Here is a 17,833-nt window from a genome sequence, read left to right on the forward strand (position 1 = left end):
CACAGGGACGTGAGGTATGCCCTGGCCAGTGCTGGGGTCCTGCCCGTCTCTGTGCACGCTTCAGCCCTGCCAAGTCCCATCTGTTGCAAAGGTCCACAGTATCCCCACTTTACAGGTGAGAAAACTGAGTCACAGGATCACCTAAGTGGCTGAGTTGGAAACGTAGGTCTGAGGCCAGCCACACGCCGTGTAGAGAGAAGGAAATTTGCCTGGACTGCAGCCAGTGGAGGGGGGTGCTCGCGCCGTGGCAGTGGCCTGGACAGAAGGAGGATGCCTGTCAGGGAGGGTCCTCTGAGCCGCTGCCCGAAGGCCAGAACTGAAGAGCAGTGCCCAGCACAAGCCACCTCCCAAGTCCCCACACCCAGCGGGGACCAGAGTCTGGTATGGTGCCTGCAAAGGCCAGTGACTCTGGGGGAACAGCCTGGGGTTCCCCCGGGCCAGAGAGCGAGGGCTGCACGTGTGTGCACATGTGCGTGCAATGGTGCGGATGCAGGTCCTGCACGTGCGTGTGGCGTGTGTGCTGTGGCATGTGTGCGCGCCCCACAGGGCGCTGGGGACAGGCAAGGACTGGATCCCTAGACCACGTCCCATGAACGTTTGCCGGGCCCCACCGTACCCCAGGGCCATCGCTAGCCTCCCCCAGCTCCTCTGGGTGCCTGTGGCCTAGTGTCAGTGAGGCCCCCAGCCCCAGACTGGGGGAGACGGGTCCTCGGGCACCCAGAGGCTAAGCGGGAGCTGCTGGCCTGGCCCCCAGCTCCCCAGCACACCCTGGGGCTGACCTGGCTGCAGCAGCCCGTTTGGTTACGGCATTTCCTCCCTCGCTTGCCTGCCGCTCCTCAGGCCCAGCTGTGTGAGCCCGGCCCGCACAGGCAGGGCCCAGGCCCGTGTGAGCACGGCCAGCCACGGGGCCCCGCAGCTTCTAGGCCTTAGACCTTCAAGGTGCACTGTCCCCAGGCAGGCCGAGAGCCCACGGCCTCCCCCTCGGGACCCTCCCCGCCCCAGCCGCGGGGTGGAAGCCGGGCCAGCCAGCCATCCACTGTCCTCCTGGCTGGTCTGCAGGGCTGTGGGACACCCCCCCGCAGGCTGCCCCTGGGCCTGCCGAGGGAGCCACTCCTGCATTCCCCCGCCCCGACTGCCGACTGCCTCCCCAGGGCTGGAGGGAGTGTTTCTGTGCCCACTCCCTGGGGCACTGGCACCTCCAAGCCTGTCTCAGGCAGCCGGAGAATCCAGGCCCCTCTGGCAGACGGGTCCGGGGTGACTCCTCTCCAGGAATAGGTGGGTGCCAGGGGCTTGGGCACAGGCAGGTAGCAAGGTCGCAGTCAGTGGCTGCCCAAAGCCTGCCTGCCCGGGTCACTGTCAGCCAGAGAGCCTAGTGGTGGCATCAGGATAAGAGTCCAATGTGAGCACACCTGTGGGGCCCAGGAGATGGAGGACGTCTCCAGGGCCCCGAGCTGGCAGGTGAGGACAGGCAAGTGCTTTGCTAAACAAATCCTCCGCCCCTCCCCGCCCCGACTCCCCGTATCTGGGGCCCCGGTCAGTCTGCCCACTTGCTGTCCCTGCTGGAAGCTGCCACCTGCCATGCCAGGCCTGGCTCTCCTGGGCCTCACGGCTGTCCTGGGCGTCAGGGCAGGGGCCCCGCTGTGCCTGTCCCGGCAGCTCAGCCGGCCAGGGGACTACATGCTGGGGGGCTCTTCCCCCCTGGGCTCAGCTGAGGACGCTCTCGTCCCCTGGGCTGCTCTGGGCGCTGGCCACGACGATGGCCGTGGAGGAGATCAACAGCGGGTCCACCCTGATCCCCGGGCTGCGCCTGGGCTACGACCTCCTCGACACGTGCTGGGAGCCCGTGGTCGCCATGAAGCCCGGCTTGGTGTTCATGGCCGAGGCCGGCAGCCGCAGCGTCGCCGCCTACTGCGATTATATGCAGTACCAGCCCCACGTGTTGGCCGTCATCGGGCCCCACTCGTCCGAGGTCGCCCTGGTCACCGGCAAGTTCTTCAGCTTCTTCCTCATGCCCCACGTGCGCCCCCCAGCCCGCGTCCCCGCTCCTGCCCGCCTCGGGAGCCCCTGCGTCAGGAGCTGCCTTGGGCCCGCAGGTCAGCTACGGCGCCAGCACGGACAGGCTGAGCAGCCGCAACACGTTCCCGTCCCTCTTCCGCACGGTGCTCAGCGACCGCGTGCAGGCGGCGGCCGGGGTGGAGCTGCCGCGGGAGCTGCACTGGACCTGGGTGGCCGCCGTGGGCGGCGACGACGAGTACAGCCGGCAGGGCCTGAGCCTCTTCTTTGGCCTGGCTGACACCAAGAGCACCTGCATCGCGCACGAGGGCTGGGTGCCGCTGCCCCGAGCCGGCAGCCCGCGGCTGGGCTCCGCGCAGGGCCTGCTGCGCCGGGTGAACCAGAGCAGCGTGCAGGTGGTGTGGTGTTCTCCTCCGCCTGCACTGCCCGCACCCTCTTCAGCTACAGCATCCGCTGCAGGCTCTCGCCCAAGGTGTGGGTGGCCAGCGAGGCCTGGCTGCCCTCAAACCTCGTCATGACGCTGCCCGGCATGGACCGGGTGGGCACCGTGCTCGGCGTCCCGCGTCAGGGCGCCCAGATGCCCGAGTTCCCGTCCTACGTGCGGACGCGCCTGGCCCTGGCCACCGCCCCCGCCTACTGCGCCTCGCCGGACGCAGGGCAGCCAGGCCTGGAGGAGCACGTGGTGGGGCCGCGCTGCCCCCAGTGTGACCGCATCACCCTGGAGAACGAGACCGACGGGCTGCTGCACCGCCAGACCTTCGCGGCCTTCGCAGCCGTGTACGGCGTGGCCCAGGCGCTCCACAACACGCTGCTCTGCGACGCCTCGGGCTGCCCTGCGAGGGAGCCCGTGCGGCCCTGGCAGGTGAGGGCACGGGAGCTGTGCCACCAGTGCCCCCAGGGAGGAGGGACGGTGGGGGCAGGTCTGGGCCGGGGGGGGGCACCCCGCCCACCCCCACCCCCACCCCCACCCCCGCCAGCTCCCGGAGAACACGCACCACCTGAGCCTGCGGTTTGACAACAGCGGGAACGTGGGCGTGGATCACGACCTGAAGCTGTGGGCACGGCGGGACGGGACGCCCACACTGCGCACCGTGGGCACCTTCAACGGCAGCCTGCAGCTCTGGCACTCCCAGACGAGCTGGCACACGCAGGGAAGCCAGGTGAGCACCAGCCCTGCCTGAGGCAGCCCCAGTGCTCGCGGCAGTGCAGGGAGGGCCAGGTGCGCGGTGTGAAGGGCTTCTGCTCCTGCTGTTACGACGGCGCCAACTGCAAGGCTGGCAGCTACCAGCGCCACCCAGGTGAGCCCTCCGGGGGGCCTTCCCACACCGTCGCACGAGCGAGGGCGGGTCCCCGCAGGGTCAGGGGCACAGGCCTGGCTCTGAGGCCAGAGGCCGTGGCAGGGGTGAGGCTGGGGGAAGCCGACGGCCCCCAGCACCCCCCTCTCCTCCCCCCGCCCCAGACGACACCCTCTGCAGCAAGTGTGACCAGGACCACGGGTCCCCGGACTGGAGCACCGGTGCCTCCCCCGCCGGCCCAAGTTCCTGGGGCTGCTTCTGCTCTGGGCCTGGCTCTGGGCCTGGCTCTGGGCCTGGTGCTGGCAGCCCTGGGACTCTTCATCTGGCGCCGGCACAGCCCATGGTTCGGGCCTCGGGGGGTGGGGGGGCGCAGGCCTGCTCTGCCTGGGCCTCATCTGCCTCAGCGTCCTCCTGTTTCCCGGCCGGCCCAGCCCTGCCAGCTGCCTGGCCCAGCCACCGCTGCACCACCTCCCGCTCACCGGCTGCCGGAGCACACCCTTCCTGCAGGCGGCTGAGATCTTTGTGGGGTCAGAGCTGCCGCCGAGCTGGGCAGACCAGCTCTGCAGCCGCCTGTGGGGCGCTGGCTGGTACCTTCCCACCGGAGGCGGCGACAGGCTGGCAAGTGCCGCCCACGGAGGCGCTGGTGCACTGCCACGTGCACTCCTGGGTCAGCTTCGGCCTGGTGCACGCCACCAACGCCACGCTGGCTTTCCTCTGCTTCCTGGGCACCTTCCTGGTAAAGAGCCAGCCCAGGGGCTACAACGGCGCCCGCGGCCTGACCTTTGCCATGCTGGCCTACTTCATCACCTGGGTCTCCTTCGTCCCCCTCTTTGCCAACGTGCATGTGGTCTCCCAGCCCGCCGTGCAGATGGGTGCCATCCTCTTCTGTGTGCTGGGCATCCTGGGCACCTTCCACCTGCCTAAGTGCTACCTGCTGCTGTGGCGGCCGGACCTCAACACCCCTGAGTTCTTCCTGGGAGGGGGTCCTGGCGATGCCAGAGGGCGAGGCGGCAGTGGGGGCGGGGAGGAGACTCAGGGAAAAAACAAGCGACCCCTGACCCAGTGACCTCACCCCAGTGAACTCATACGTAGTCAAGGTGCCCCCAGACTGAGTCCCTATGCCGCAACCTGCAGACAGTGCTCCAACTCCGCTGCGACTCCCCAGCCCTACGTTCTGCTGACCTTGACCCCACAGTGACCTCCAGAGTGCATAAGGGGCCTCAGCTCCGTGGGATCTCAACCCCTGGGGCCCCAGAGTCAGGCTCTGTCCCTGTACCAGCCAAGCCCTGGCCTGCACAGGTGACCCAGCGCCACTGTTCCAGACAGAGGCTCATGGAGGCTTCCTCGGGGCCCCCCGTAGCCCAGGCTGAGCGTTCAGGAAAGCCCCCAGCCAAACCATGTGAAGGCAAAGCTGGGTACCACTTGCCTGGCTGGGCCCAGCCTGGGGCCCCCACCCAGCATCCTGTCCAAGCATCGTAGGAGTGGGAGGTTGGTGGGTGGGGTGGGACTTTCTTGACCCTTCTGCAGGGGTGTGTGCCTGACTGTGGGCCCCAGTGCAGGGCAGAGACCCGCTCAGGAAGGAGGGGGCACCCAGCTTCCTTCTCTGTCCCTGGTCAGTGAGCCAGTAGAATGTGGTCAGTCACCTCCAGCACCGCGGACAGAGCCCGGCCTGGGTGGGGGGTCAGCACCAAGGCCAGCACCAGCCGCAAGGACAGACCACCCCTCCCCCCCGCCCCCCCCCCCGCCCCCACCCCAGCACCACGGACAGAAGACCGCCCGCCAGGACTGCTGCAGCCAGGGCCTTGTCGCTGAGCTGGCACCCAGAGGACAGCACCCAGCCAGTCCTGGGTCAGCTCTCGGCCGGACCCTGGGGAAGCTGACCCGGCCCCTGCACCCCAATCTCCTAAAGTGGGAAAAAAGAGACACAGATCACACGTCAGTCCCATAAAATTAAATGCTTTTTAGTGTTTAAAATAGCATTTACACAGAAGCAGCTCTATTAACTATCCGGAGGACGCTCCAGCTCCATTCGGTATCTACAGTGCAGACGTGTGCAGGCCAGCGACGCTGGGCGGGAGCAGCGTGCGTGCGTGCGTGCGTGCGTGGGCGGGCGGCCACCCCAGGACTGCGGGGAGGGGCGAGCTGGCCACGCCCTCTGCCCCAGACCCCGCCCCGGCAGCAGCTGTGTGCATCTGTGACCCTCGCCCTCAGGGTCACCTTCCCTCTCCTGCCATCTCCCCCTCACCGTCCTCCCGCACACCTTCCGACACACCGTGTGTCCCTGCGGGGTGTGGGGGGGAATACATGAAACTCTGCTCCAGTGGCTGGGAGTGGGGGACAGCTGACTTGGCCGCCACCCCGTGGAGCACACAGGCCAGGCAATAAATAAATAAATTAGATCCCTACCCTGGGCAGCCACAGAGAGGCCTCGGGGCTAGGACCCTACCCCCGAGAGGGCCCCCCACCCCGGCCTGGGCAGGATGGGGGGTGGGGCCTGTGAACCGGGTGAAGAGGGGGGCCCAGGCCTAACGGCCACCTCTCAGCTCAACCTGAGGCCCTGTGCACAGCACTGTGGGCGAGTGCGGGTCCCTGAGGCACACGCCAAGGGGGGCAGGTCAGACCTGCCTGAGCACAGGGAGATGGAGGCCCCCCCACCAGGGTCTGCACAGACACAGCTGCTCTGGCCAGGAGTGGACGGGCTGCCATCCAGGTTACGGTGGCCTGGGCTGCCCTCAGCCCCTCCCCTCTAGCCTGCTGCCACTCTGGCCAGGCCCAGACCCCATGGCACAAAGCAGAGGCTGGTCTGGCCCAGGAAGGCCACGAAGGCCACAGCTCCAGGTGCAGCACCCTCCTGCAGGGGCAGCAGGACCGCTGGCTGCCCCACGGCCAGGCTGGAAGCACTCTCTCCTTGGTCACATGATATCGACGAAGAACTCACAGGGGTTCCCCATGGCCTTCTGGAAGGACTGGCGGCTGCCCGTCAGCTCTGGGGGGACAGCAGCCAGCTCCCGGACAGGCGGCCCCCCAGGCGGCCCGCCCACCACCGAGTACGCCTTTGTCAGTGGGTGCAGCGGGGGGAGCCCTGGGGCGGCGGCCGAGGCCTGGCTGCGCGGGCTGCTGCCACGGCTGAGCTGGCTCGCAGGACGCTCCCGCCAGCCGCCGCTGCCCACCCCGCTGGGCACTGTGTGGTCCGACTCGCTGCCACTGCCCCCAGCTCCAGCCGACCGGCTCTCCTTCTCGCGCCCCAGGGCCCGACGGCTGCTCCCGCCAGCGCTCCGGGTGGACCCACTGCTTTTGCTTCCTGGGGTCAAGAAGGGGGGAGAGGAATGGGACGGTCAGTGCCAGGCCTTGCCTCTTCCAAGACAGCCGGCCATTGCGAAGACAACCAGGGGCAGAACCTGGTGGTCCTGAGCCGGGGTGCAGGTGGAGGGGGGGAGCCATGCAGACACGAGGGCTGGGCCGGCCCCGCCCAGGGAAGCAGGAGCAGCTACAGCAGGCCGGAGCGGGGGGGTGGGGGGGGGGACGGGGGTGGTGCAGGGGGGGCAGTGGCAGACAGGCAGGGACACTGGGGCCAGCTCAGTGCCCCCACTCCTCACCCCAGTGCCTGAACCGAGGGCCTGGTCTTGCAGCTGAGAAACTGAGGCCCAGAGAAGGCCGTGTGTGCTCGGCACACCTGCCGGCCATCTTGGGCTCCCCACCCAAGACCCGCCTTTCATCTGACCCCGGAGCCCTGGCTGGCCACTCGGCTCAGCCCCTCCTGGGCTCAGGAAGTGTCGGGAACCTGAAGACGCCCACTGGCTGGGGACGTGCCGGGAGGGACGCCGGGCAGGACCCTGGCTTACCGGCCCCGAGGGTCCGTTCCGCTAGTCCTTCAGTCTAAGGCTTGCCCAGCACAAAGCAAGGGATAGATGAGTTACACAGCAGGCCCGGCTGGGCACCCACACCCTGCTACCAGGGCGTGACCCCGCCGGCTGGGCCTGTCCAGGGTCCACAGGTGCCCAACACGGCTTCCCCTTGGACACCGCTACCCTCCGATCCACTCTCCTGTCTCCTCATCCCTTTCTGGGTCCACTGGGCCAGCCACCAGACCTCTCCCCGGACGCTGGGGGCATGGGCCCACGGGCCTCACTGAGCCCACTCAGCCTCGGGACACTTCCAACAGGTCCCCTCCTCAGGGACACCCCAAGCTTCCCGCTCAGCTGCCCCACACATCCCAGCATCGGGCTGGGCCGTCTATGAAACTGTCACCTCCGGCTGCAGGTGGAAGGCGGAGGTCTCTGTCCTCCACTGTGTCCTGGGGTCCCCGTGCCGCTCCCCCACCGGGGCCACCACACCCCGACGCCCCCATCCTTCTCACACCACCTCCGGCCTCTGCCACGGCTGAAGCACCGGCCCCCACACGCAACCCCTGCAGCCTCTGGGTTCTTCTCCCTGGCCCCCTTCGACCACTCGCCCCTTCTAGAAGGAGCCACCCAGGGCCCAAGCAGAGAGCGGATGGGAGCGCACAGGGCGGGGGAGCCGGCACACAGGGCAGGGCCAGGCGGTGGGGAAGGTGTGGCGGCCGGGCGGGAGGCCCTCACCTTCACTCTGCTGACTGCCAGCACTGCCGCTGCCGTAGCCGAAGCCGGGGTCCTGATACGCGGGCGGGAAGCAGGGTGGGGGCCCCGGGTACTGGTAGGGGTAGCCCTGCCCCAGGGGCCAGGGGGCGGCCGGGTGGGGCAGCGGGGCCAGCGTGTCCTGATCCGAGGCCCCGCTAGAGCCGCTGTTGAGGTTCAGGGCCGCGAGATCTGCGGAGGGGGAGGCGGGGGTGGGGGTGGGGGTGAGGGCGGGGTGGGCGGGCCCTCTGGGGACCCCGCCCCGCAGCCCCTACTCACTGCTGCACAGGTCCCCGAAGACGTAGTAGCACTGCTCGGAGAAGGTGATCTTGTTCACCGTGTGCCGCAGGAAGCCGCGCTTCAGCATGCTGCTGGCGTACTTGCGCGCCTCCCGCCGCTCACGGAAGCCCTCCAGGTGCGTGTACAGCCAGTCCACCACGTCCGCCCCTGGCGCGGCAGGCGGACGTCAGGCAGGGGCCCCCGGCCGCCCCGTCCCCGCCCCGCCCCCTCTGCTGGCCCTGGGACCCTAACCGATGACGGCGTTGGCGATGGTGATCTTGAGCCACATGCGGTCGCGGATCTCCAGGCCTGAGTCCGGCAGCTGCATGACCCGGACGACAGCGCCCATGTCACTCTTCACCGTCAGCGGCACTTCCTCCAGCTCTGCAAGGCACGGCCTCCTCCTCAGCCCGGGTGGCTGACAGATGGGGTTGGGGTCAGACGGACCCCAGGCCCCACCTGCCGCAGCCCTCAGAGGCCAGGCTCTGCTGGCCCAGTGACTGGGGGGTCCAGCCCCACTGCTTGACAGCCCCGCAGATCAGGGAGGCGGCACGGGGGTGGGCCTTCGTCTCCTACCCTGCAGGCGCTTCCTCAGAATCTCGGGTCCAACCAGGACGAGGTCCCCCGGCCCTGCAGACCGGAGCCCCATGGGCGGAGATCGGGCCTCTTCAACCCCCTCCCCCGCGAGCTCAGGGCTATTAGTCTTGTTAGTGGCAGGAAAGCAGGATGAGGGCCCCACGCAGACAGCCGCCCCTCCCCGCCCCGCACACAGACCCCTGGGCTGGCCGGGCCCCTCCAGGCGTCTTCCGCCTCCGCCACGTGAACAGAGGCCGGGAGGAAGGCGGGGCCCAGTCGGAGCCGCACGCGTCTGACCACGCGGGCCTGGCAGCAGCGCAAACGCTCGAGCCTGGCACGGCCCTCGGGTGCGACTGTGCCAGGTGGGCGCCGCGGCCAGGCCCTCGCCTGGGGCCTCAGTTCCCTGATCTCGTGAGCCGCCACTTACGCGGAGCGCCGGGCACCGAGCTGGTTAGTGAGGACGAGCTGGTGCGCGTGACGGCGCTGGAGCAGGGGCTCGTACCGTAGCGGGGCAGGGCTCCGGTCAGCGCCGCCGTGTGGGACAACCAGGCGGCCGGGTCGATAGGCCGGACGGGGTCAGCTGGGCGGCCACCGCGCGGCAACAAACAGACGGCGGGAGAGAAAGCAGAGCACAGGGGCGCAGAGGAGAGAGGACCTTCAGGCTGCGCTGGGCACCCCCCGCCCCCGCCCCGCTGGCCCCGTGGGGTCACTCACCCCTCGGGATGGTGAAGTAGCTCCGGGGCGTCGGGTCCCAGCACTTGGCCACAGTGAGGCTGATGGGCCTGCGGGGAGGGCGGGTCACACGGCGAGGCCCTGGGGGGACCCCCCACCCCTCAGCCCCCGCCCCGCCCGCCCCGCGCCTCACCCTGTCTGAGACACGATCTCCCGCAGGACCCGCACCGCGTCGTCGTTGCTCATGTTCTCAAAGTTGACGTCGTTCACCTGGGGGCGAGGGGTCAGCGCGGTGGGTGCGGGGGCCGGCCCCCTGGCCCCCCGGCGGCTCCCCCGGCCCCGCACCTGCAGCAGCATGTCACCCGGCTCGATGCGGCCGTCGGCGGCCACGGCGCCGCCCTTCATGATGGAGCCGATGTAGATGCCGCCGTCACCCCGGTCGTTGCTCTGGCCCACGATGCTGATGCCCAGGAAGTGGTGCCTCTCTGCAGAGAGGTGGGGTGAGCAGGTGCCCCCCATCCGAGGACCCCGTGCCCAGCCCAGGGACCCGCCCCGCCGAGGCCTCACCCATGTTGAGCGTGACGGTGATGATATTCAGGGACATGGTGGAGTCCGTGATGCTGCTGAAGGAGGAGGCCTGCGGGGCGGCGCCAGGTGAGGGGCTGCGGGTGCGACCGCGGCTGGGACCCACCTGCCCGCTCGGGCCCACACCTACCCGGTCTGTCTGCCGCAGGCGCTGCTTCCGCCGCCGGCGCTTGTGCTTCCGGATGAGCCGGGAGGAGGTGCTCTGCTCCGTGGAGCTGCTCAGCCTGGAGGGGTTGGGGGTCGGCGCAGAGTCAGGGCCTGGCCACCCCCTCCCCCAAGCAGCTGGGGAAACTGAGGCCAGGGGGCGGGGGTGGGGCCAGACCTGGGGAAAGCCGCCCCCCCAAGACAGCGAGCCACCAGCAGGGACCCTGCCCACACGCACATGCACACGGACACACGCGCGCGCACCTGCGCACACGCCCCGCCCCGCCTCGCGCCCCCGCCCTCGCCCACCGGCTGGTGTTGTCGTCCTCCTCCGAGTCGATGAAGCTGCTGGACTCAAGTTCACTGCTCAGCACGGTGGACGCGCTGTCGGGGGGCAGCCCCAAGTCCCGCCGCCGGTCCCCCCTCGGGTGCCCGTTGGTCCGGGCGGCTGTGGGGACAGCAGGGAGGGGGGCTGGCCGTGGGGTCCCCTGGAGGTCACGGGCGGCCCTGCAGCCTCGAGCACCTGTTGACCTGGGAGCTGGCAGGGTGACTGCTGGGTTGCTGGGGGAGCCACTAGGGTCCTGGAACCTCTGCCAAGGGACCCCCGCTGGACAGGGCAGTACCTGGGGGTCAGCAGGGGCTTGGGGTGCCCTTGGGGTCCCGGGGAGGTCAAGGGTGCGGCCTCGTTACCCTCCTCGCGGTTCCGGCGTCGGGCTCGCTCCCGCCGGTGGCTGACCAGGGACTCCGTGCCGGTCTCGTTGTCCATCCCATCTCGGCTGCCGGCCACATTCGGGCTGTGCCGACGAGGGGGGCTGGGCTGGGGCGGCCGGGCCACTCACGCCTCGAACGCCCTCCCAGCTCCTCTGCTCCCCTCGTCTGGTGGGACCCCGACTCCAGCAGGGGCCCCCATCCGCCCGCTGGCCTGCTCCAGGCCTCTCCGCCCGCCCCTCCTCCGCTGACCAGCGCCTACTGACCGCGGGTCCCTGCTCAGCTGCCCCTCCCCACCCCTACCAGGCCTGGCAGGACGCAGGCCCCTCAGAACCACTGGGCTCAGCGCCACCCCTCAGAGTCCTTACTGGAAGGAGGGGGGCCGGGAGTCCCCGATGCCACCTGTCCGCTCGAGAGGCGGGGGCAGGTCTGCGTGGCCGTCAGTGCCCTGAGACCCTGCATCCGAGTGTGTGCCCTCAGCCAGGACCAGCTGCGGAGGAGAGCAGGGCTCAGAGACCAGCTTCCAGATGACCCTTGGCAGGGCACCGGGGCACAGATGACCAGCCTCCTCCACTCCCAGCAGCCCAGGGCCCTCTGCCAGCATCCCGTGGACTCACCCAGGAGACCACGCGGCCGTTGAAGCAGGGCAGCCTAGCATTATCGTCGGAGATCTCCTCCTTCACAACCCTGCGGGCGTATGCAGCCGTGAGGTCACTGCAGGCGGGCCTGCTCCCAGAACTGGGCCCTGGAGGAGGGCCCCCAGCTCGTCCGGGGGGGCGGGCCACACGGGGCATCCAGCCACACGCCCAGGTGTCAGCCTGTGCGGACGCCCCCACCCAGCACTTCCCTTCCCAGGAACCTTTACCATCCTTCCAAGGGTCCCTTCCAGGGCCCAGGTCCAAGGGGGCCCAGACACTCCCGGCACCAAGAGTCACTGCCTGGACGGCCCTAAAATGCGAGTATCTGCCTTGCTCTGCGCCTCTGTGCCCCCCCCGGCCTGTGGATGGTGAGGGCAGAGCCCACCCCACCAGCCTAGAACAGGGCCTGGTCCACAGCAGGCCTCAGCAAAGACGCGGACGCAGTCAGACCCCACAGACACGGGCAGCTCGAGAGAGCACCACACGCAGACCCACGCGCACACACTCCGAGCGCAGGCCGCCGCCCTCCTGGCCCATCGGCCCAGCCAGGGGGATGGAAACAGACCCCCACTCGTGGCACCAGCCCAACTCGAGACCTGGAAGGGCAGCCAAGCCCAGGGCCAGCTGGGCCCACAGAGAAGCCTCAGGCCCTGTAGGGCAGCAAGCCCCACCAGCCACACCCACTGCCCAGCGGCTAGCCCTGGCCTATCCTTTAATGCTGCCCACAGTCAGGTGGGCTTGGGGTGGGGTGGGAGAGGCAGGTCACCAAGGGCCAGGGCAATGCTAACTGGGAAGGAGGCCAATGACCCTGGGGTCAGAAACTGGTTGGGGAGGTCCAGGTGTCAGGTTCAAAAGGGTGAGGAGGGCAGCAGGGGAAGGGCCACGGGGCAGGGTGGGCAGTGCTGTGGCCCAGACACATCCCACACTGCGGCCTCCCGGAGGCCCAGAGAGCAGGGCAGGCAGGGCGGGGCCTGCAGCAGGAGTGCCCCGAGGCCCTGCCCCCTGGAGGCCAGCCCTGCCCGGCGTGGCAGGTTCCTACACCTGGGACTTGGGCCCAGTGCAGAAACAGGAGCCGGGAGACCAGGCGGGAAGCGGCCTTGCGGCCCGCTGGGCCCAGACACCGCGACTCGGCTAGTCCTCGGCAGCAGCAGGTGGCACACGACGCTCCCACCCACCAGGAGAGGGCCCAAGGCCTCAGGGCAGAGTGGACGGAGGAGACGGGCCAGCCTGGGAGGGAGGGGGCACCCCGCCAGGGTCCTTCGGTGACCCCCCCAGACGCATCCCAGGGCCAGCCACACAGGCACAGATGAGGTGGACAGAACAAGGGACAGAAAGAGTCATTTCTCAGGACGCCCCTCTCCCCAGTGAGGAGGAGACACTGTGCTTCTGGCCCCCACTCACGCAACACAGTCCGGCAGAGCTGAGCTCTGGGGAGGCCGAGGCCCAGCCCAAGATTTAGTCAAGGAGGCCACACCGAAGGCTGTCACCCCAGGAAGACCTGCGGTGGCCTAGGGACGCTTGGGGTTCTGCCAGCTGCAGCCAACAGACAGGGGGCTGCAGCAAGCCCTCCCGGGGGCCCAGCAGGCCCCGAGCACCATCTCTGAGTGACTGCGGCAACAGAGACCCGGGAGGGACCTGGTTCCCACTTCACAGCCCAGGTGGCCTGGCCTGCAGCCTCCCCTGCCGCCCCCCCGCCCCCGCCCTTTCTGACTCACACCATGGGGCCTGCCTGGCTCCCCCAGAGGCGGACACCCCAGGCAGGGGGGCCCAGGAGCACCCTGAGTGCCCACACGGCCAGGGCCTCCAGATGACCCGCCGCCCGGGGCTGCCTGAGGCCCCCATGTAGCCCACCCACACACGAACGCCCCTCCCAGGGCCCAGAGGCCCTGCTTCCCCGGCCCTCTCCAGCCTGCGAAACGCACACCTTGCAGCCTGCACTACGGCGCGTCCTGCCCTCCGCCGGGCGTTGGGGCGCTGAGGGGCAGCTAGGCCGGGACAGCAGGGAGGAAGGGGCAGGTGCCCCAGCCCCCAGGACAAAGGGCACAGGGGCACAACGCTGCCCACCCCCGGCGATGGCCAGGGATAGGGACAAGGTTGGGGGTGGGGTTGGGGGAGGCCTCGGCCAAGCCTGGGGAAATGCCCCCCACACAACCCCAGGGCTCCCTCCCGAGCCGGGCCTCCCGGGTCTGAGAGCAGACCTCAGGAGCGGTGGTCAGTGAAGACACTGAACCTCGTGGTGGCCACCCAGGGGCACCCCCGTTGGCATCTTGCCCACAACCTCAGAATTCCTGGCGAAATCCCAGTTACCCTAGAACTTGGGCTGCCCAGCCCCACCCGCTGCCCCCACAGACTCGCCCCGCCAAGCAATCTGCTCAGAGCGGGGCCCTTGGAGCTGAGTCAGGGGCCCAGGGGGACCCTTGGGCTCCCAGAGGCCCAGTGGGATGGCCCCAACTGTGTCCACAGAGGCACAGGGTTCCCCCATGGGTCGGGGTCCTCAGCTCCCACAGAGCCTTCCTCTGTCCCCTCACTGCCTCCTGCCCAGCCTCAGGCTCTGCAGGCCTCAGGGTGAGCGGGTCCCAGTCCTCCAAGCCCTGCCACAAGCTCCGGGGGGTGACCCAACACCACTGGGGGCACTGACCCCAGATGGCGGGCAGAGTGGGAGCTCGGGCAGCCTGGGCCAGGCCAAGCGCAGCCCCCCACTGCACCCCCCAGGGCCCACAGACAGATGGCCCCACAGGCCAGAGCTCCTGGTGCAGAGATGCCGGGGCCAGGGCCACTGCCAAGTCCAGCCAGGCCTGGAATCGGCAAGGCAGCCCTGGCAGCAGAAACCTGTGAGCCAGACACCCTCACCCTCTGCCGCTCAGCCCAAAGGTTGGGCCCAGACGTCTCCCTGCACTGCCACTCACCAAACCCGACGCCTGGCACCTCCAGGCCAGCCCAGCACAAGTCCAGAGACCCTCCCCAGCTTCGCTGGGACACAAAACCTGTGACCTGCATGGGAAAAGTGGGAGGTGGGCACAGGACTCGCCACCCACTTAGCCAAAGATGCCCGTGGGGAGTGGGACCCGGCCCAGAGCACGTGGCGGTGGCCACACCTTAGACTTAGTAAGGGAAAGGGTTCCCTTCCTGGCCAGCCGTGGCCAGGAACTCAGGGCCCAGCCCACAGTGGGCTGAGTGGTTGGGGCAGGAAGCCCAGGCTCACCAGTTGCCCTCATAGTCCCCAATCTGAGGCCACCCCTCTTATGAGGGGGCTGCTGCCCCAGCCCAGCCAGGACCTGCCGCCACTTTCCCCAACCTCCAGCTACATCCACTAGGTATCTAGGGTGAGCCTCCAGCTCTCGTTTATACTAAAGTGTGAGTGACTATTCAGCCCCTCCCAAAGGAAATTTATTACACTGAGTAAATGATTCTACAGAATAAATAAAACTTGGAGCTCTGTAGGTAGACCTCAGGGGAGGGGAGGAAGGAGGCAGATCCTCTCCAAGGGTCCCTGAGGCCAACAGGCCACAAACCAGAGGTCTTGGGGGTGGGGAATAAGGTGAGCCTCCCCTGCTCTGTCTGCCCATTGCACCTTCCAGAGTCACCCCAATCCCTCCCCCTGTCCCAGTCCAGTTTACTAGCCCAGTCTTGTTCTCTCCCCCCGCATCCCAGTCATGCTGAGACAACCTGAAGAACTCCTACTCGTGCTTCAAGACTCAGATCTCCCTGCCCACTGACCTCCTAGGTCAGGGCACCCATGGGTCCTGCAAATCCTCCAGTAGGCCCAGCCTCTGCTGGGAGTGCACCTTGATGGGGGCAGAGGTCTCTGCAGCTCAGCAGCTACCAGACGGAGGACCAGGGTCAGGGCCCTCAGGATGCACCCCAGATCATGGTCCAAGGGCAGCAACCTAGGGGGCTGGGCACACACTGTGCCACACATTCCCTGCTGGTTTTGGTTTGTGACAGAGTGTGTGTGACTTCAGTAATTTTTGTTGAAATAATAAACTAAGTTAAAAACAAAAGCACCCTTTCACATACCCAGTACTCACAGCCAAAGCAGAGCAGACCCAGAGCAGTGAGACTGCAGGAGATCACCCAGCGAGGGCAGGCTCCCCAGATCAATGCCCCACCCTGTGGAGCCCAGCCTGGGGGGAGCTCCTAACATGAGCCCGGCAGGGCTGGGGGCTGCCAAGAGCACATGCCCCCTTCTCTGCCTCTCCCTGGTGTTGGGGAGGTATGAGAGAGTCCAGCTGCCCACATGTCCCTCAGGCCTTCCTGAGAGCCACAAAGTGGCCTCAGCCTGACCTGACCTGGGCCTGCCCAGGGCCCATGCAAACCGCAGAATCCAGGAAATGGCCTCAATGTCAAAGTCCCGAGACGCAGCCACAGACAAGGACACGGGCTGCCTGAGGGCACCCAGGCACACCTGCTCGGCGCACGAGGCCTCTGCGTGCCCCCCCCCGCCCCGCCCCCGCCCCAGCACCGCTGAGCAGGGGACTCAGGTTACCCGTGGCTGTGCCGGGTCAGGCCTCAAGCGGACAGCCAGCCTCCAGCTCACCGCTCACCGTTCCAGAGGCCCAGCCCAGCACAAGCGGGAAGTCCCCACGGCCAGGACAGCCACCACTAAGGGCAGACATGGGGACGCTGACACAGAAGCTGCCCCGAGTCAGCAGTTGGCCTGGGCCGCTCCCAGGAACCCAAGTGCCATGTGGCTCAGCAGGGACAGAGGCCCTGTGGCCAGCAACCCCAGGGCAGGGGCGGGTGGAATAAAGCCCCACGTTCCCCAGTGACCCTTGACCTCTGCCCTGTCCCGAGGGCCCTGGAGAAGGTGGTCAGGAGGAGGCTATCCTGAGCCTCCAGAAACGTCTGCAGACCCCAGCAGACAGATCTGTGCCCCTGTCCCAGATCACCTCATTTCCCCCATGCTAACTAGGGAATCCACTGGGTGGCCGGCACCCTGTCCCCACCCCAACCCCTCCCCCCCCAATACTCGGACACTCCTCTGACCCCAAGCCCCATGAATCGCAAGCTCTCCAGGCCATCCCTAAGCATCTGCCCTCCACATAAGGGAGGCAGAGAACCCTGAGCCTGACAGGTGCCAAGGTGGTATTTTCGAGGTCGACCTGGACTACAGACCTCCACCGCAAGTCACACACACTCAGGACAGGACCCAGGGCAGGTGGAGAAGCCAGGACCCTCGCCTGCCCACCGTCCAGAGCTCTCAGGCTCCTGGGCAGGCAGTCAGGGGCCCAGGCGTCCCCTGCTCAGGGCACAGACAGGTGGGACACACCTCACCGGGGTGCGCAGGCACGGGGAGGCACCGCCCGGGTCACAGCCCCAGGATCTGCCCCGCCTGGCGCAGACAGGTGCCCACACGCGCGCCCGCGCACAGGCCCTGTGGCCCACTGACCCGAAGTCCTGGTCCATGGACTTGAAGAAGAATTTGTAGGCGTGCACGGGCCGGTTGCTGAGCACGTTCTTGAAGTCGGCCAGCGTGACGCGCTCGGGCGCCACGGGCAGCTTGACCAGGTACGGCGTCTCCTCCTCGTCCATGTGATAGATGATCTTGGTCTCCGCCATGGCGCGGCGCTCAGGCCCGGCCCGGGCCTTGGACGCGGGCGCCTCCCCGCCGCCGGCCCGCGCCCCGCCCGCGCGCCGCTCCCGGCCCAGCCGCGACCAGGCCCCCGCGCCCCCGCCCGGCCGCTCCGGCCCCGCCCGCCCTGCCGGCCTCAGCCCCGGCCCCGGCCCCGCGCACACCCCGGCTGCTGCCCCGCCGCCCGCGGCCACCCATGCGCCCCCAGCCCGGGACGCAGGCAGGGAGGGCGCGAGGCCCGCCGCGTCCGTGCGCCCCGCCGCCGCCCCCTCGGGCCGCGCGTTAAAGGGACCGCGGGCCCTGCTGCGCGCGGCCGCGGGGGGCGCCAGAGAGCGGCGGGCCTGACGTCACCGGGCTGCCCGCGGCCCGGGGGCGGGGCTGCGCACGCGCGGGCGCGGCGAGGGCGGGGCCTCCCTGCCTGCGTCCAGGCCCAGAGACCCTGGCGCGCGCGTCTCGCGGCCGCGGCGTGCACAGGCCGGCAGCCCTCGGCGCCCGGCTCTCGGCCCTTGGGCGGCCGGGCGCGCCCCGCGGGGAGGAGGTGGGTGGGGGCCCTCAGGAAGCTCTGCACCCGGCCTGGAGCCCTTGGAGGGATTCCGCGCGGCCAGGCTCCGGTCCTCCTTCTCTTCAGAGTCCGGAGGCGCCGTGGTCACATCGGCGGGCCGCGGGGGCACCGCGGGAAGCTGAGAATTGTGTCCGGGCCGGAGCCGACGACACTCGGTCACATTGCGCCCCCGTGCCAGCTCCGAGCTGGCGCGC

At 68.8% G+C, this 17,833-nt stretch overlaps 2 protein-coding genes across 5 annotated transcripts; one reads left to right on the plus strand and one right to left on the minus strand.

Moving 5' to 3' along the window:
* Nucleotides 1-48: 48 nt before the first annotated feature.
* On the plus strand, nucleotides 49-5,016 carry TAS1R3 (taste 1 receptor member 3). The gene is given in 11 exon segments (XM_057534011.1): nucleotides 49-1,727; nucleotides 1,729-2,017; nucleotides 2,094-2,409; nucleotides 2,412-2,875; nucleotides 2,991-3,173; nucleotides 3,206-3,311; nucleotides 3,473-3,560; nucleotides 3,562-3,670; nucleotides 3,672-3,898; nucleotides 3,900-4,315; nucleotides 4,318-5,016. Coding segments are annotated over 11 exon segments (2,571 nt in total). The 5' UTR covers nucleotides 49-1,425; the 3' UTR covers nucleotides 4,389-5,016.
* A 232-nt stretch (nucleotides 5,017-5,248) lies between these two features.
* On the minus strand, nucleotides 5,249-17,192 carry DVL1 (dishevelled segment polarity protein 1). Of its 4 annotated transcripts, XM_057539887.1 has the most exons (16): nucleotides 16,895-17,191; nucleotides 11,485-11,554; nucleotides 11,236-11,357; nucleotides 10,850-10,953; nucleotides 10,469-10,607; nucleotides 10,146-10,239; nucleotides 9,998-10,067; nucleotides 9,776-9,915; nucleotides 9,624-9,700; nucleotides 9,473-9,540; nucleotides 9,186-9,338; nucleotides 8,435-8,566; nucleotides 8,183-8,350; nucleotides 7,889-8,095; nucleotides 7,151-7,190; nucleotides 6,476-6,609 (listed from the first exon to the last, which is right to left on the minus strand). In XM_057539887.1, the coding sequence occupies exons 1-15, from the start codon at nucleotides 17,062-17,064 to the stop codon at nucleotides 7,180-7,182; spliced, it is 1,725 nt and encodes a 574-aa protein (XP_057395870.1). In that variant the 5' UTR covers nucleotides 17,065-17,191; the 3' UTR covers nucleotides 6,476-6,609; nucleotides 7,151-7,179. The 4 variants fall into 4 exon arrangements, with proteins under 4 accessions (XP_057395839.1, XP_057395748.1, XP_057395789.1 ...); XM_057539856.1 differs by lacking the exon at nucleotides 7,151-7,190 and having other exon boundaries at nucleotides 5,249-6,609; nucleotides 16,895-17,192; XM_057539765.1 differs by lacking the exon at nucleotides 7,151-7,190 and having other exon boundaries at nucleotides 5,249-6,609; nucleotides 9,261-9,338; nucleotides 16,895-17,188.
* Nucleotides 17,193-17,833: the final 641 nt, after the last annotated feature.

Source organism: Balaenoptera acutorostrata, chromosome 1 (assembly GCF_949987535.1).
Source record: "Balaenoptera acutorostrata chromosome 1, mBalAcu1.1, whole genome shotgun sequence".
Lineage (NCBI taxonomy): Eukaryota > Metazoa > Chordata > Mammalia > Artiodactyla > Balaenopteridae > Balaenoptera > Balaenoptera acutorostrata.

Excerpts from the sequence above, each read along its gene's own strand:
- DVL1 (XM_057539856.1), bottom strand. The coding sequence starts at position 17,064 with ATGGCGGAGACCAAGATCATCTATCACATGGACGAGGAGGAGACGCCG. Across the intron at positions 10,608-10,849 it reads ACGCCGGAACCGCGAGGAGG|CCGCCCGGACCAACGGGCAC; the intron begins GTAACGAGGCCG and ends CTGTCCCCACAG. Across the intron at positions 10,068-10,145 it reads GCCTGCGGCAGACAGACCGG|GCCTCCTCCTTCAGCAGCAT; the intron begins GTAGGTGTGGGC and ends GCCGCCCCGCAG.